At 45.3% G+C, this 17,038-nt stretch overlaps 1 protein-coding gene across 4 annotated transcripts in view; it reads left to right on the top strand.

The window, feature by feature from the left end:
* SLCO2B1 (solute carrier organic anion transporter family member 2B1) overlaps positions 1–17,038 on the top strand; it is a 141,827-nt gene that overhangs the window by 32,312 nt on the left and 92,477 nt on the right. For all 4 annotated transcript variants that reach the window (XM_088472473.1, XM_088472471.1, XM_088472472.1 and 1 more), the window contains exons 2-5: positions 34–140; positions 4,827–4,964; positions 13,464–13,626; positions 13,728–13,949. In XM_088472473.1, the coding sequence (XP_088328599.1) occupies positions 57–140; positions 4,827–4,964; positions 13,464–13,626; positions 13,728–13,949 (607 nt within the window). In that variant the 5' untranslated portion in view covers positions 34–56. The remainder of the gene's footprint in view (positions 1–33; positions 141–4,826; positions 4,965–13,463; positions 13,627–13,727; positions 13,950–17,038) is intronic.

Below are 17,038 nucleotides of genomic sequence, written 5' to 3'. Positions count from 1 at the left end.
GTCTGATCCATGCATATTATTATGTATACACAGGAACTTAAATCTCTACCAGGGAAATGACGGCCACAAATCAAAGCAACAACCATGGAAGCCAAGCGAAAGTCACCAGAGGCTGCAGAAATCCGTTCAATAGTATAAAGGTAACAAGAAAAAGATATTCAACAATTCTCAGTATTCTAGTTTTTCAGGGCATCACCACTTAATTCACATAGATATTTTTTCATCACCTTTCCATTTGTTAGTTTATTATTTATTAGTTGTTTATTATTTATGTAATTTTAATTCTTTCTTATTATATTAACACTTATTGATTATATTGACACATCTATACTTTACTCTTCACTATCACCTTTCTTCCATTTTTCGTGTGATGCCCTGGGAGGGGTCCTTGGCTGGGTCCTTTTGGGCTGCTCTGTGCCTCAGACGTGAACCCCTTAATGTTAGGGACGCCGGTATAGAGGAGCCTTGACGCTGGCCCGGTGCTTAATCATATATTTGCAAATGTATGCAACCAATACCTCTGAATTTCTATTATCATGTAGGATTCAAGTATTTTTGCTAATATTGCTGCAGTGTGCTGGAGGGAATCTTCTTTTTTTCTGTATTCTAGTTATAAGAAACATACACTAATCACATAACGAAGAAACTCTGGGGCCATACAGTATATAGTATATAAAGCCTTTTGAGCACAAAAATCCTGCCCCTTCTCCATCTCTGTAATACAGGCGGCATCTCCTGCGCTAATGCCCTCGATAGCTGACATTTTCTGCGCTTGCGTGACCTTAAGTTGCGCGTGAATAACGCCAGGCCGAAGCCAGCAATGTAATCTTTTCCCACTGTGATCAGCGCCAAAAATACAGGTTTTCTCCTTTACCGGTACAGCTGCTTATCTTAGCGACTGTCCCAGCAGGAAGGCGTAGATAGCTAAAAAATGTATTCCTTATCGTCACCAATGACAAACTAGACCCATAAACTTTTATTTCTCTCTACTATAATATCTTTCAAACACCTTGAAGAGATAAAATTGCTTTACATTAATCTATTTTACGACATATCGCTCAGTGAGGGCACATTATCCACTGCACAGGATGAAGAACGATTGAACGATTACGTACAGTCGTTCTACACTCGTGTAGTGAATATGCACCTTTAGAATAGGACATTGATTGAAGATTAATCAGAACATTTGTGACAAAATTTTTTGATAAAAGTTCTGATCTCTATTGGCTGCTGAATCCAACTACGAAAATTAAGATGAACAAAATCAGAACTCTTCGAAATTTTTTTTTTTTTTTTTTTTTTTGTTCTTTTATTAATAACCGTTACGTAATGATTTGTGATTTGATTTGACAAAAAATAAAAGTATAAAAAAACAACTCTCTTCATGTTCCCAGCACTGTGAGGTATAACTGCGCATTTTATGACTATGGGGTCTATTTAATAAGCAGTGCTTGAAGACAGAGTGAAAAGTGATAAGAAAGTGATAAGGTACCAGCCAATCAGCTCCCAACTGTCATTTTTCAAACACAGCCTGTGAGATGACAGTTGGGAGCTGATTGGCAGGCACCGTATCACTTTCTTATCACTTTTCTCTCTGTCTCCTAACACTGCTTAGTAAATAGACCCCTCTATGACTTTATACCTCGGTCACTGGGTACTGAAGTCAGAGGTACTTAGTACTGTATGGCAAAAATGCTGAATTACGAGAAAGCCTTGTTCTACAAGTTAACGTTAAATAGTTCATGGAGTATTGTGTATAAACAGAAGTATTTTTAGTCATGATTTCTTGCATACTTTCTCCTTAGCACTCTAACATTACATTGTACAAATGTTGTATAATGATACTGATAGTCTCCTAGTTATAGTTATTAGAGTTTATTTTGACATTACACTGTCTAGTCGCACAAAGCCGGCATATGCAGATAATACTCATCCTGCAGCTCAGAGAATATATATATATATGGACACACACTACACAAGGATTACAAGCTGCATACTGTTATATAAGTTACACAAAGTGACATGTTATGCAATGTAATAATAATGATAAATCTATGTTATCCGGGGCATAAATAAATAGTGAGATAGAGAGAACCAAATTATAAAGTCCTTAGACGGGTAGATATTTAATAAACACAATCTTAAAATAAATTTAGTGAATCTTAACCATCCATAAAAATATATATATATAAATGCAAACATATGGTTATACATGTATATGTGTGACAGATTCTGCTGATACATAGTGATTAGGTGCACATTACACTGTTAACCATTAAACTACTAAATAATAGTGAAATTAATCTATTACTAAAAAATGAAAAATAATATATTATTAAGAATGGTGTGAGTGAATAGTGACATATATTTTGAACTTCCCAATATATCCTCTTCAAAAATGTGTATACCATAAATATAACTATATATAAGAGACTCCTTATCTAGAATTTCAACTTTACAGAAGGGCATAAATTGGACATACCCCATAGGACAGAATAATCACCCCCATATCTACTTAATGGCAACCATAAACATAGTGTTCAAGATCTCTAGAACAGTCACCCGTAATAAAAATGACTACATATTACAATATATGGTACAAACTGACACTAAAAGACTAATCTACACATATAACCACACGGACAACAAGAGCTGGCGTTAAATATAGTGATCAATTTATTGATAACAATATAACCATAATTCGTATGGTGGCAAGGAAAAGGCGAGCAGGTCAAACTACCGCTCTGAGGCCCTGCATTCCTGCAGTCAGGGGTGCCAAGATTGGGGGGGGTGGGGGCAGGTCCTGATTATCCGGGCTTGCTGGATGGTCCTGATGGGGGCCTGGATCAGCTGCTAAGGAGAACAAATGTCCCCCTTTGCATCATGTATAGTATTTTTATAGTTGTTTTTCTTAGTTGGAGAGGCCATGTCCCCCCGCCCAGGTCTGATCTGACGCTCAAACCCGCCACCAGGAAACAAAACAAAAAATAGGATGGGAGGGGATGTCTTCAAGAAGAAACTCCAGTCAGGGGCACAGACCTTAACATAAAACCCCTAACTCAAAACCACTCCCCCTTCCTGCTACACACTTGGTTAACTACGCTACGGGAGGCAATCCCCACAGTCTGACTCGCGCAGAGCCCTGATAATACCTGAGGGTTTAACCCCCATTAAGCCGAATGTACTCGTGTCGGCCTTTTCTCAAGTGTGAAAGTACATGTTTGCTATTGTTAATATGGACACCGAAAAACAGAGCCCCATCATTGATCCTTTCCCGGAAGGCACTAATGTACCCATACTAATGTACTAATGTATGGGGAGTGTGGAAATTAACGCAGGGGAACTTAACTTAAGATACTTCATGAATACTAAAATAACGTTGTTTAAGGAAAATGTCCTTAAAAACATTAATTTAGTGTTGATGAATAGGCCCCTCAGTCACATAAGTGATAATGGGATTAATTATTATGGGACAGCAATTGACTCGCATAATCTCTTTTACGGATTAAAAAGGACTTCTCAGGTTTTTATTCTACAAAAATAATTGTATACGTCACATCTGACCCTCCATCCTGTCACAGAGCTGCGCTGCCCTTCTTCCACCCATCTTCTCAGTCCGCCATGATGGCGCTGCCTGATTCTAACATTGCAGCTGGAACCTCTACCAACATCTGTAGAATTGTCAGATGTTCTGTCTCGTACTATACAACATGTCCTGTCTAGCAGGGGTGTATCTAGGGGTCCGAGCACCCATGGCAAAGTAATGGACTGGCGCCCCCCATATTGTAATTATGGACAGCGCGCTCTGCAAAAGGGGCATGGCCTTGTGGGGAAGGGACGTGGTCACGCATTAACTCCCCCAATTAAAATTATGCCACACATTACTGCCCCTTACTCGCCTTACACTGCAGCAGTTTGTGAATATGGCGCTGCCAGAGTATGTATGTTATGCCACACAGAGTCCATTCACGTAGTGCTCCTTATATACATTATGTCACACTGTAGTAGTGCCCCTTATAACACATTATGCCATGCAGTAATTCCCCTTACACATTATGCCATGCAGTAATTCCCCTTACACATTATGCCATGCAGTAAATGCCCTCTACACATAATGCCACATATTGTAATGCCTTTACACATAGACACAATTTGTAATGCCCCTCCTCGCAGTGACTCACCTCTCCCCCCTCCAGTGACTCCCTTCTTCTTCCTCTCGCCCCTCCAGTGACTCACCTGCTGCTGTACCTCCAGGTTCAGGCCGCACCCCCATGTCCCGGGTCTTGTCTTCCCCCCAGCGCATTGCGCGGCAGCATCGACGTCACGGAGAGTGCCGCACTGGCATTCCGGGACTCGGGAGGCAGTGGGTGGGAGAGTGAGCGGCCATCATGACTCCGCCGCCGCAGTGGTCTCAGATGGCGGGTGGGCACCATGCACCGTCTATTTAGATGGCGCGCTGGCGGGGAAACTGCTCCTCTCCACACTGTATGATCATGCATGGCAGGACGTCACCGCTGCGCTCTGATCCTATTGGTAGTGTAGCAGGGGACTGAGGGGAGGCGGAGCTGGGGAATGATTACATTTAAAAACATGGCGGATCGGCAAACTGCTATGCAATTCTACCCCTTGGCCATGTGTGGCACCGCTGGGCGGCGTCCCTACCTCGGCCGGCGCCCCTGGCGAGTGCCATCCTGACCAATGGGTAGATACGCCCCTGCTGTCTAGTACTATACAACATGTTCAGTATTACTGAGAGGGGTCATGTGACTTCTTTTGTACACAAACGTGCAGCAATAATAACTGTGTGTGTTGTGTCTCTGTGCCAGGTGTTTGTCGTGTGCCATGCACTGTTACAGCTCTCCCAGCTCCTCATCTCGGGCTTCCTGAAGAGCTCCATTTCAACCATTGAGAAGCGGTTTGGATTATCCAGCCAAACGTCCGGCATCTTGTCTTCTTTCCACGAGGTATGACAGACTCCCAGTTTAGCTGATGACCTGCCATTGCTGTGGAAAGTAACCTCCCTCATTCCTCAGCTCAGCGCTGTTCTATCATTTATTTTATACAACTAAGATATTGATACCATAACTTATAATTATTAGCATTTGCTGCAGTGGGCATACCGGGTCACTCCACCCACTTTATATGGAGCGGCTGTACGCCTAGACGTACACTGTCTGCCCTGATCCGCAAGCGGCATTTATCCAGGAGAAGCAATGTCACTCTACATGGATAACAAGGGCAGACTGAAGCTACTGTATAAAGAGAATAAATGTATTAAGTGAAAGTTGCAGGAGTATGTGTACAGTACATGCTAATAACTAATAGTCTTTTATTGCCAGAAAACCCAATTCATTTCTAAGATGTACCTGTAAGGCCTTACATAGCTTTTGACAGACAGACAATAATATAGAGTGTATTATCCAGGAGTAGAAATATATAATGAAACTACTGAGCAAAACCTGAATCAGTCACAAAGTCTGTGTAGACCAGAGTAGTGTCTCCAAATGATGGGTTGTAATCAGACAGGAGGAAGTCAGAAATGTAGTGATCAGAGCCAAAGGGGTAATCATATAATGATAGGGATCAGAGCCAGAGGGGTAATCATATAATGATAGGGATCAGAGCCAGAGGGGTAATCATATAAAGATAGGGATCAGAGCCAGAGGGGTAATCATATAATGATAGGGATCAGAGCCAGAGGGGTAATCATATAATGATAGGGATCAGAGCCAGAGGGTAATCATATAACGATAGGGATCAGAGCCAGAGGGGTAATCATATAATGATAGGGATCAGAGCCAGAGGGGTAATCATATAATGATAGGGATCAGAGCCAGAGGGGTAATCATATAATGATAGGGATCAGAGTCAGAGGGGTAATCATATAATGATAGGGATCAGAACCAGAGGGGTAATCATATAATGATAGGGATCAGATCCAGAGGGGAAATTGTATAAAGATAGGGATCAGAGCCAGAGGGGTAATCATATAATGATAGGGATCCGAGCCAGAGGGGTAAAAGCATAAGCATAATTTTTTTCAGGGAAGGGGGTCGTGGCCACACCTCCTGTGATTAGACCACGCCCCCTGTAACCTGGGCCCACCGCGGCTCTTGGCAGGCCTGAGTGCAAGGCAAGGCAGAGCGGTGCAGGCTGCAGGGAGCTGAAGGCAGACCAGGAGCTAGGGCAAGCACCGGAGCACAGGTCTCAGGCTCAGGAGCGCAGGAACTCTCTCTCACAGTTGCCGCTGTGAAACACGTTGCACTGGCAACTACAAGGTGCTCCAAACACCCTTAAATACCCAGCAACAGAACGTGATAGGCCAGAGAGAGCAGGTGACCCACAGACGATTGGCCTGCTGTGTCACATGGCTAAAGACAACATGGTGGCGCCCAGACAGCCGTGACGCAGAGATGCCGCTAGTCTTACCCCTGTCAGGATGGCCCAACACTGGCAGAACTCTGCGCACACGCAATGCCAATCTCCACACATCAGCTCCCCTGCCAGAAGGCCCGCGCCACTACACCCTCAACGGTAAGGACCACAAACCTCCACACCGCGAAACTTGGGTCGTGACAATCAGGTGCCAGAGAGGTGATCAGCCAATGCACAGGATCAGAGCCAGAGGGCTGATCAGCCAATGGGCAGGGTCAGAGCCAGAGTGGTGATCAGCCAATGGACTGGATCAGAGCCAGAGGGATGATCAGCCAATGCACAGGATCAGATGCCATAGGGGTGATCAGCCAATGCACAGGATCAGGAGCCAGAGGGAAGATCAGCCAATGCACAGGATCAGAGCCAGAGGGGTGATCAGCCAATGCACAGGATCAGATGCCAGAGGGGTGATCAGCCAATGCACAGGTTCAGGTGCCAGAGGGGTGATCAGCGAATGCACAGGATCAGATGCCAGAGGGGTGATCAGCCAATGCACATGATCAGGAGCCAGAGGGGTAATCAGCCAATGCACAGGATCAGGAGCCAGAGGGATGATCAGCCAATGCACAGGATCAGAGCCAGAGTGATGATCAGCCAATGCACAGGATCAGGAGCCAGAGGGATGATCAGCCAATGCACAGGATCAGAGCCAGAGGTGTGATCAGCCAATGCACAGGATCAGGAGCCAGAGGGATGATCAGCCAATGCACAGGATCAGAGCCAGAGGGATGATCAGCCAATGCACAGGATCAGATGCCAGAGGGGTGATCAGCCAATGCACAGGATCAGGAGCCAGAGTGGTGATCAGCCAATGCACAGGATCAGATGCCATAGGGATGATCAGCCAATGTGCAGCATCAGGAGCCAGAGGGGTGATCAGCCAATGCACAGGATCAGGAGCCAGAGGGATGATCAGCCAATGGGCAGGGTCAGAGCCAGAGCGGTGATCAGCCAATGGACTGGATCAGAGCCAGAGGGATGATCAGCCAATGCACAGGATCAGATGCCATAGGGGTGATCAGCCAATGCACAGGATCAGGAGCCAGAGGGAAGATCAGCCAATGCACAGGATCAGAGCCAGAGGGGTGATCAGCCAATGCACAGGATCAGATGCCAGAGGGGTGATCAGCCAATGCACAGGTTCAGGTGCCAGAGGGGTGATCAGCGAATGCACAGGATCAGATGCCAGAGGGGTGATCAGCCAATGCACATGATCAGGAGCCAGAGGGGTAATCAGCCAATGCACAGGATCAGGAGCCAGAGGGATGATCAGCCAATGCACAGGATCAGAGCCAGAGTGATGATCAGCCAATGCACAGGATCAGGAGCCAGAGGGATGATCAGCCAATGCACAGGATCAGAGCCAGAGGTGTGATCAGCCAATGCACAGGATCAGGAGCCAGAGGGATGATCAGCCAATGCACAGGATCAGAGCCAGAGGGATGATCAGCCAATGCACAGGATCAGATGCCAGAGGGGTGATCAGCCAATGCACAGGATCAGGAGCCAGAGTGGTGATCAGCCAATGCACAGGATCAGATGCCATAGGGATGATCAGCCAATGTGCAGCATCAGGAGCCAGAGGGGTGATCAGCCAATGCACAGGATCAGGAGCCAGAGGGATGATCAGCCAATGGGCAGGGTCAGAGCCAGAGCGGTGATCAGCCAATGGACAGGATCAGAGCCAGAGGGATGATCAGCCAATGCACAGGATCAGAGCCAGATGGATGATCAGCCAATGCACAGGATCAGATGCCAGAGCGGTGATCAGCCAATGGACAGGATCAAGTGCCAGAGGGATGATCATCCAATGTGCAGCATCAGGAGCCAGAGGGGTGATCAGCCAATGCACAGGATCAGGAGCCAGAGGGATGATCAGCCAATGGGCAGGGTCAGAGCCAGAGCGGTGAACAGCCAATGGACAGGATCAGAGCCAGAGGGATGATCATCCAATGCACAGGATCAGAGCCAGACGGATGATCAGCCAATGCACAGGATCAGATGCCAGAGCGGTGATCAGCCAATGGACAGGATCAGGTGCCAGAGGGGTGATCAGCCAATGCACAGGATCAGATGCCAGAGGGGTGATCAGCCAATGCACAGGATCAGGTGCCAGAGGGATGATCAGCCAATGCACAGGATCAGGAGCCAAAGGGATGATCAGCCAATGCACAGGATCAGAGCCAGAGGGGTGATCAGCCAATGCACAGGATCAATAGCCAGAGTGGTGATCAGCCAATGTGCAGCATCAGGAGCCAGAGGGGTGATCAGCCAATGCACAGTATCAGAGCCAGAGGGGTGATCAGCCAATGCACAGGATCAGAGCCAGAGGGGTGATCAGCCAATGTGCAGCATCAGGAGCCAGAGGGGTGATCAGCCAATGCACAGGATCCTTGGCTCTTTTAATTTCCAGCAGGGGATGGGAGCAAGTCCTGGTGCTGATGGTGACAGCTGTGGCTGTGAAAGGAGAAACAGTGGGCATGATGAACTTCCACCTTTTGAAGCATGGATACTCGGCACACACTGGCGGATTCTCGCATTAGCATAAAGCAGTTAGCAGGCTGCCCCATCCATATGGAAACACTGCAAAGATGCGCCCGACTCAAATTTAGGCACAAAGGGTGAGATTTATCAAAGCTTGGAGAGAGAAAAAGTACCAACCAACTGTCATGTTACAGGCTGTGTTTGAAAATTAACAGAATCTGATTGGTTGGTACTTTGTGCCTCATTCAGAGGCGGTCGTTAGATGCAAGCGGTCGCTCTGAATCAGGGCGGCCGCTTGCATCCTGAACGGCTGCCTCCTTGTTGATTATTAAGCTGTGGGTTAACACCCACAGCTCTAACGACCGACATGGGTGATGGTCGCGATAGTCAAGACCATCGCGACCATCGGGGCTTACGACCAGACCCTAGGGTAGCTCCTTTGTCCCCGTCCCCATCCACTTTATCTCTCTCCAAGCTTTGATAAATCTCCCCGAAAGTGTCTTCGCAGCTGCTCCCGAAAGATACACAAAGGGGGAGATTTATCAAATATTGGAGAGAAATAATGTGGAGAGTCATAAAAATACCAACCAATCAGCTTCTATTATAACTGTAATTTTTCAAGCACAGCCTGTAACTTCCAAGTAAGAAGCTGATTGGTTGGTACTTTACCTCTCTCCCAGGCTTGATACATTTCCCCCACAACCTGAAGTGGGAATTTCCTGCTGATGACCTGATCCAATCAGCGGGAAACCGCAGAGATGTCACTTACTGTAGCTTCTCGCAGCGTTAGCCTTGGGATTATATTAGGACAGATAAGTGTTTAATCGCACACCACGTGTACCAATTTAGTGTGTCAGACGTCCTGTTCTCACGTTAAGTGTACATATTAGTCGTTATCAGGCTGCTGCTGCATATTAATAATAAAGCTTAAAATGTGCACATTATAAAATTCTTACCTCTGTAATAATGCAGAATGTTTAGTCCCCCAGCCTGAAATTCACAGTATGCTGTTACCTTTTCCTATTGATAGAGCAATCACAGTTTGAGATTTCAATCAACTCATGTGGCATTATGATGCCAATGGATACATTTCACCAGTTGATTTGGTTTAGAATACGCTCCTGTTTTCTTTGTAGGTAAGAAAGAAGATTAGAGCCAACAATAAAGAAACTTCTATTCATATTTGGGTTACACTCTAGATGATTTTTTTTTTTAACTATTATGTAAGTTTAAAGTAGAAGATTAATGAAAGTAAAATTAAAAGTCAATTAGGGAAAATCTGAATAGGGATATCAAATTGTCAAATTTTTATCATTTCCTAATAATCTATACACCCTAAATGTTGCTATTTAGCGTTATAAGTCGCACAAGAAATACATGCTTTCCAGACTTTGATTGTAGTTCCAAGGCACAAAAAGATATTATTCACCAAAAAACAGATAGTTACACGCCTTGATCTAAAATGCAATTAGCGCAAAAGATTATACATAAACAAGGTACAGTCAATACATTACGCAGACGCTCTGGATCCAGATTTCCGGCATCAAAGGTGAAGCCTCCATCAACAGAAAGAATATGATGACTCCCTACTGAATATAGAGCGCCTGAATATATACCCTTACAGAGAGTAGGCAATACAATAGAAACGAGTTGGCATAATCCTATTGGTTCTTCTTCTTGGTTCTTCTGTCATAGGTCAGTTGGTACAATGGTAGTTCAGCCCTCCAATGGCTCTTTGTGTGTGTTTTAACTAATCAATAGACACTACATACACAGTACATTCTGACACATAATTCTCTATAATCCATAACTTGCAGACGCATGTTGCGATCTCCTTGCCATGGATCCAGAGATCTGCAAATAAAATGTGGTTTAGAATAGCACCAAACACGATGTGGCTACTACATACTAAACTTTAGATATCAAATACATGCGTTTAATAACATTATACAATACGAATAAACCTTCTAATATTAGCCTTTATACTAAGGAACCTTTTAGGAAATTTGTGTATGTGTAAGTGTAAGAGAATCTTGCGTAAAGTTGCTAATATGCGTGGTGCATTTATGTGTAGAGTGCTTATGATAAACAGCGCAACTGTGTGTAATGTGCGGTGTTTATGCATGTAAGTCTATGTGTGTGTGTTATGCATGTAAGTCTGTGTGTGTGTGTTATGCAATCCAGTGTATTTATGATGGATTTAATATATATATTATCCCTTTCTAACATATTTTAAAACTACAGTGCAAGGTGTTACAAGCAGTGAGGTTCACTTTCAAGCAGGGTGGAGACCCCCAGCTGACTGCCGTTGCCACTTCGTCTGATAGCTAATTCAAAGGTTTTCCTCTGCCTATTTAGAATACACTTGTCAGTACTTCTTAAGCAAACCTCCGACGGTTATTTCTAACTTCTCATTCAGACAAATTCAATTGTGTATATCAGTGTCTGGGTTATATTTCAATTGCCACAGCCATACTTGTCTGTATGCGGGGCTTCTCAATTTATATGTAAAACACTCACAGTATCCTGGTGTATTTTTTTTTATTACTTTTCTCAGACATGTATACAGAAGCTGTTTCTTGTTACTAACTAAACCCTGCATGAATATTGTGTTTGTCAGTGTGAGAGTGTTGTATATTATTCGCTATTTAGTGTTGTGCAAATGTGTGGATACGTGCACACACTGGGTGCGTGCGCACGCAATGGTGCGTCATGAATTGTACCAACATAAATCGGACAGCGGACCAAAAAATCATCCAATAACAGTTGAATTGCGGTCGCATGTAATTATTCGACTTCGATATTTTCCAAACACTTGATTGGCTGGCCTTGATGACAATGCTGAGACAGTACAAGGAATATTGGAACAATGCACAGGAAAAGAAGACATATTGGTCTGTAAAACAAAAATGGAGTCTCAATATGCTACTAAAATAGCAAATATTTGGGGCCTAATATATTAGCGAGTTTTATCATTCACAACAAGTGATAAAACTCGCTGCATATGATAAATGGTGCGACAGCCAATCAGCTCCCAAATGTCATCTTTCAAACAAATGACAGTAGGGAGCTGATTGGCTGGAACGCCATTATTATACGCAGCGAGTTTTATCACTCGTTGTGAATGATAAAACACTATTTTCTTTCCTATAATCACTTTGGGCCTCATTCTTAGTCCGACACATCTGCGTCAGCCTTCCTATTCGGCTGCGGCCGCCTGCTTACTGCCTTATTCTAATATTAGGATCCCCCCACCTATGCCAGATATTTGTCTCTCTTCATGCGGAAGGCTGATCTGCATTAGCGTAAGGCAGTGAGTGATGGCGATAACAATAGCCGTATCCATCGCCATTACTATCTGGACTTCCGCCCGCCCCAGGCTGGGTGCAAAAAGATCGGCCGGAAGCAGTGGCGGCTCCAGAGGTGGGGGGAGCCACACCAACTGCCAGTGAGTCCCAGCCGGCGATGCTTGGAGTGGCAGTTGGTGCGGCTCCCCTATTTGAATTTTGGATTGTACTGCAGCCCCGCCTCTGGAGCCCCCACTGGTCGGAAGCCCATCTCTGTCGGCCCACATGCCAACAACATTCACACGACACTCCCAAAATGGAAATCTGATCTGTGCACCCACATCGTAACCTCCCATAAACGGCCATTTTGCACATAGAAATGTTTGTCAACAGATGGATCAATCCGTCCTCACTTTCCCAGTGTGAGTGTGTGGTAAGGTGTATGTGGAGTGGGCAGTGGCTTTCTGTTGGGCATGCGCAGTTTGCCAATACCCGCAAGATCTGTCCACAGCCGGACTTGCATTGGAGACAATATCAGGCCCTTTATCTCCTCCCAGAGTTCTACTACCAATCTTATTGAGTCATTGGAATAATTGCCCAGTTCAGTAGTGTACACTGGGCCTGATTCAGACCCGCTTGCGAGCGCACAGCGCTCGCATGCTGGTCAGTGGTGGGGCAATGCGCGTGCGCGAGCCCGGAGTGAGAAAATCACTCGCTCAGGGGCTCGCTACAAATGGGGCGGCTGTCGATGTTGATGGACAGCTCGCCCCGTTTTGTAGGCGGGGAGGGGGGGTTGGCTGGCCAAACAGAGGCGTTCCCGAAGGAACGTCTGCCGTTTGACGGTTGCACTACTGACATCACCAGTGATGTCAGTAGTGAGTTTCCTGCTCTATTAGAGCAGGAAGCTCACTGGGGCTTGCGGGAATGAGACCCTACCACAAGGGTCTCGTCGCAAGCCCGATGGTCGTGACCATCAACTGGCCGCTCGCAAAAGCTGTGGGTGGTCACCCACAGCTTAGCGAGCGGCCAGGAGGCTGGGCTTTTTTTTTTAAAAAGCGGCCGCCTTGATTCAGAGCGAGTGCTCGTTTTTTGCGAGTGGCTCTGAATCAGGCCCACAGTTTCCATGCTACAGGGTGTGAGAAAAAGAAAATTCCTTTAGATTTTCAAAAAGCAAACGAAAAAGTCCACCTGGGGGTAACTTCAAGCGAAGGAAATGATTGGGGTTACATTCTCTCTAACAATTACTTTTACTTTCAGATCGGGAACACGCTGCTCATCGTCTTTGTCAGCTACTTTGGAAGCCGAGTTCACCGGCCGCGATACATCGGCTGTGGCGCTCTGATTGTGTCTGCTGCTGGAGTCATCATGTGTCTGCCTCACTTTATTATGGGGCAGTATGAGTATGACAAGTCAGTCGCCAGTAAGTTCCAGTTCTGCGGGATCAATAAAGGGCTCCTGCCAGATCGTCTTGCACTCTCTGATATCACAGCCCTGGTCTCACCCACCCTCCGTCTATTCCAGGCGTCTACAGCAACACGACGGACATTTGCCAGCCCGACCTGTTAAGCCCAAGTGAGAGCAACAGCCAGTGCGCAACTCAAAGCGGGAAAGCGAGCAACCAGGTTCTGTTTATCCTCTTCATCGGCCAGTTCCTGCTTGGCGTTGGCGGTGTGCCCATTCAGCCATTCGGCATTTCTTACATTGACGATTTTGCCAGCAAGAAGAACTCCCCGCTCTATATAGGTGAGATGGGCTGAGCGTTGCAGGAATGGGATGGAGTTACTGTATATGCCTGATCCATGTTTAGAAATGTGCTCATTTAAATGGAACTAAATTCATCCCAAATTTGATAAAATTTTTGGTTGGTTGATTACTTAGTTAGTTAGTTAGTTAGGGGGTCTGTGTACTAAGGGCCTGATTCAGATCCGGTTGGAAGCGCATTGCGATTGCATGCGGGTCGATGGCGGCCCAGTGTGCACGCAACGCACGTGCGCTAGCCCCGTAGCGAGTGAAACATTCACTTGCTCCGGAGCACGCAGCAAAACGGGGCGGCTGTCGATGTTGATTGACAGCTCGCCCTGTTTTGTAGGCGGGTAGGGGGGGGTTCCCGTGATGTCAGTAGTGGACTTCCGGCTCTATTAGAGCTTGAAGTCCACTCAGCATTGCGAGTGCTGAGACCCTACCTTAGGGTCTCCTCGCAATGCCGATAATCACGACCATCTCCTGCCCGCTCGCACTAGCTGTGGCTGCGCACCCACAGCTTAGCGAACGGACAGGAAAATAAAAACAAAACTCCCCGCCCTGATTCAGAGAGTGCGCTCGCAAATAGCAAGCGGCTCTTAATCAGGCCCTAAGACTTGGAGACAGATAAGTACCAACCAATCAACTGCTAACTGTGATTTTCCAAACACAGCCTGTAAAGTGACAGTTAGGAGCTGATTGGTTGGTACTTTATCTACGTCCACTTTAAGGCTTAGTACATAGACCCCTTAGTTAGTTAGTTAGTTAGTTAGTTAGTTAGTTAGTTACATGTAACTTAACAAATTCGAAATTCTAATTGTGGGCAGTGTACAGTAGCAATACTCAGTGAAATAATGGCATTTGTTTGTAGGGTGTCACTCACACCCCCCGAATTTTCCACAAGTCATAAAATTCACCCCAAAACATTTACTAAATGTAACTAAAAATGTTTAAAATGACAAATACCACCAACACCCACCCTATTCCATGCTCTTGATTCACCCAAGCACACTGCTGTGTCATGCTTTCCATGGAACTATTGTGAACGATGCAGCTATACGAACCTGTGTGGAGTTTGTATGTTCTTACCAGCTTGCATAGGTTTCTTCTGGGTGCACTGTTTGCCTCTCACAATCCAAATACATACTGGTAGGTTAATTATCTCCCAACAAAAATTAACCCTACTGTGTATATGTGGTAGGGAATATAGGCCCTCATTCAGAGCCGCTCGTTAGCGGCAGTACGCTCGTTCCGAGCGATGTTTGCACATCTGCGCATGCGTACGGTTTTTAGTACGCATGCGCGAACCAGTCAGTGCGGCCAAAAATCGTTTGTACGCTATATAGCGAGTGCCTGCTATTTTGAGTGACAGAATGAGGCGTATGTGGGTGGTAACAGGGGAAGGTGCTTGAAAATGGGGAGTGGAGATCCGAACGCAGGCGTGCTTAAAGGTCAAAACGGGCGTATTATGGGTGTGCATAATTAATACAGCAGCGTCATTGACCACGTCACTGGGTTATTTTATAGCCAGAACTGCTCGCAAATTTGTGGTAGCAAACAACAACCACAAGAATAGCGAGCAGTTCATACGCTGGTCGATGTACTCGATTAATCTAATAAATAGCGGACATGACGTATGGTGCGAGCGGCCAGGGGGCGTTTTTAACAAATAAACGAGCGTATGTTTTGCTCGCTCGTTCAGACTTAGAGGTGTGAACAGACTGCAATTTGCGAACGGATCATTTGAATAGCCACCCCTTGTTTTTGAACGAACGACCGCAAATAGCGAATGGCTCTGAATGAGGGCCATAGATTGTAAGCTCCACGGGGCAGGGATCGATGTAAGGGGCAATTCTCTTTTCAAAATATTATGGACCATGGGAACAGACACTTTCCAAATTGTCATTCTCATTTCCCCCTCCTATGTGCAATTTTGGCTTTTGGCAGAAAGAAACAACATACGTGAATCTATTACTGGGGAACCAAACATTTATAAAGTGAAAAGAAGAAAAGAAATTACAAAGTTTCATCCAGAAGGATTTCCTGTACTAACTAGACGAGGAGTAGGGAACATTATTCTCTTCATGTGCCCAACATTCACCTTTCCATAGTGACATCACCATTATAATTACACATGTACAGCTTATTCACACTGATCACTATACAGAGGTCCCACTGATATCACATACCTGATACACACTGATCACTATACACAGGTCACACTGATATCACTTATCTGATACACACTGATCACTATACACAGGTCACACTGATATCACTTATCTGATACACACTGATCACTATACACAGGTCACACTGATATCACACACCTGAAACACACTGATCACTATACACAGGTCACACTGATATCACTTATCTGATACACACTGATCACTATACACAGGTCACACTGATATCACTTATCTGATACACACTGATCACTATACACAGGTCACACTGATATCACTTATCTGATACACACTGATCACTATACACAGGTCACACTGATATCACACACCTGAAACACACTGATCACTATACACAGGTCACACTGATATCACTTATCTGATACACACTGATCACTATACACAGGTCACACTGAAATCACAAACCTGATACACACTGATCACTATACACAGGTCACACTGATATCACTTATCTGATACACACTGATCACTATACACAGGTCACACTGATATCACAAACCTGATACACCCTGATCACTATACACAGGTCACACTGATATCACACACCTGATACACACTGATCACTATACACAAGTCACACTGATATCACACACCTGATACACACTGATCACTATACACAGGTCACACTGATATCACACACCTGATACACCCTGATCACTTTACACAGGTCACACTGATATCACTTATCTGATACACACTGATCACTATACACAGGTCACACTGATATCACACACCTGATACACCCTGATCACTATACACAGGTCACACTGATATCACACACCTGATACACCCTGATCACTATACACAGGTCACACTGATATCACACACCTGATACACACTGATCACTATACACAGGTCACACTGATATCACACACCTGATACACA

Source organism: Taudactylus pleione, unplaced genomic scaffold (assembly GCF_031769625.1).
Source record: "Taudactylus pleione unplaced genomic scaffold, aTauple2 ptg000124l, whole genome shotgun sequence".
Lineage (NCBI taxonomy): Eukaryota > Metazoa > Chordata > Amphibia > Anura > Myobatrachidae > Taudactylus > Taudactylus pleione.
Note: the sequence above shows the minus strand (reverse complement) of the source record. Positions and strands in the feature narration are given on the sequence as shown.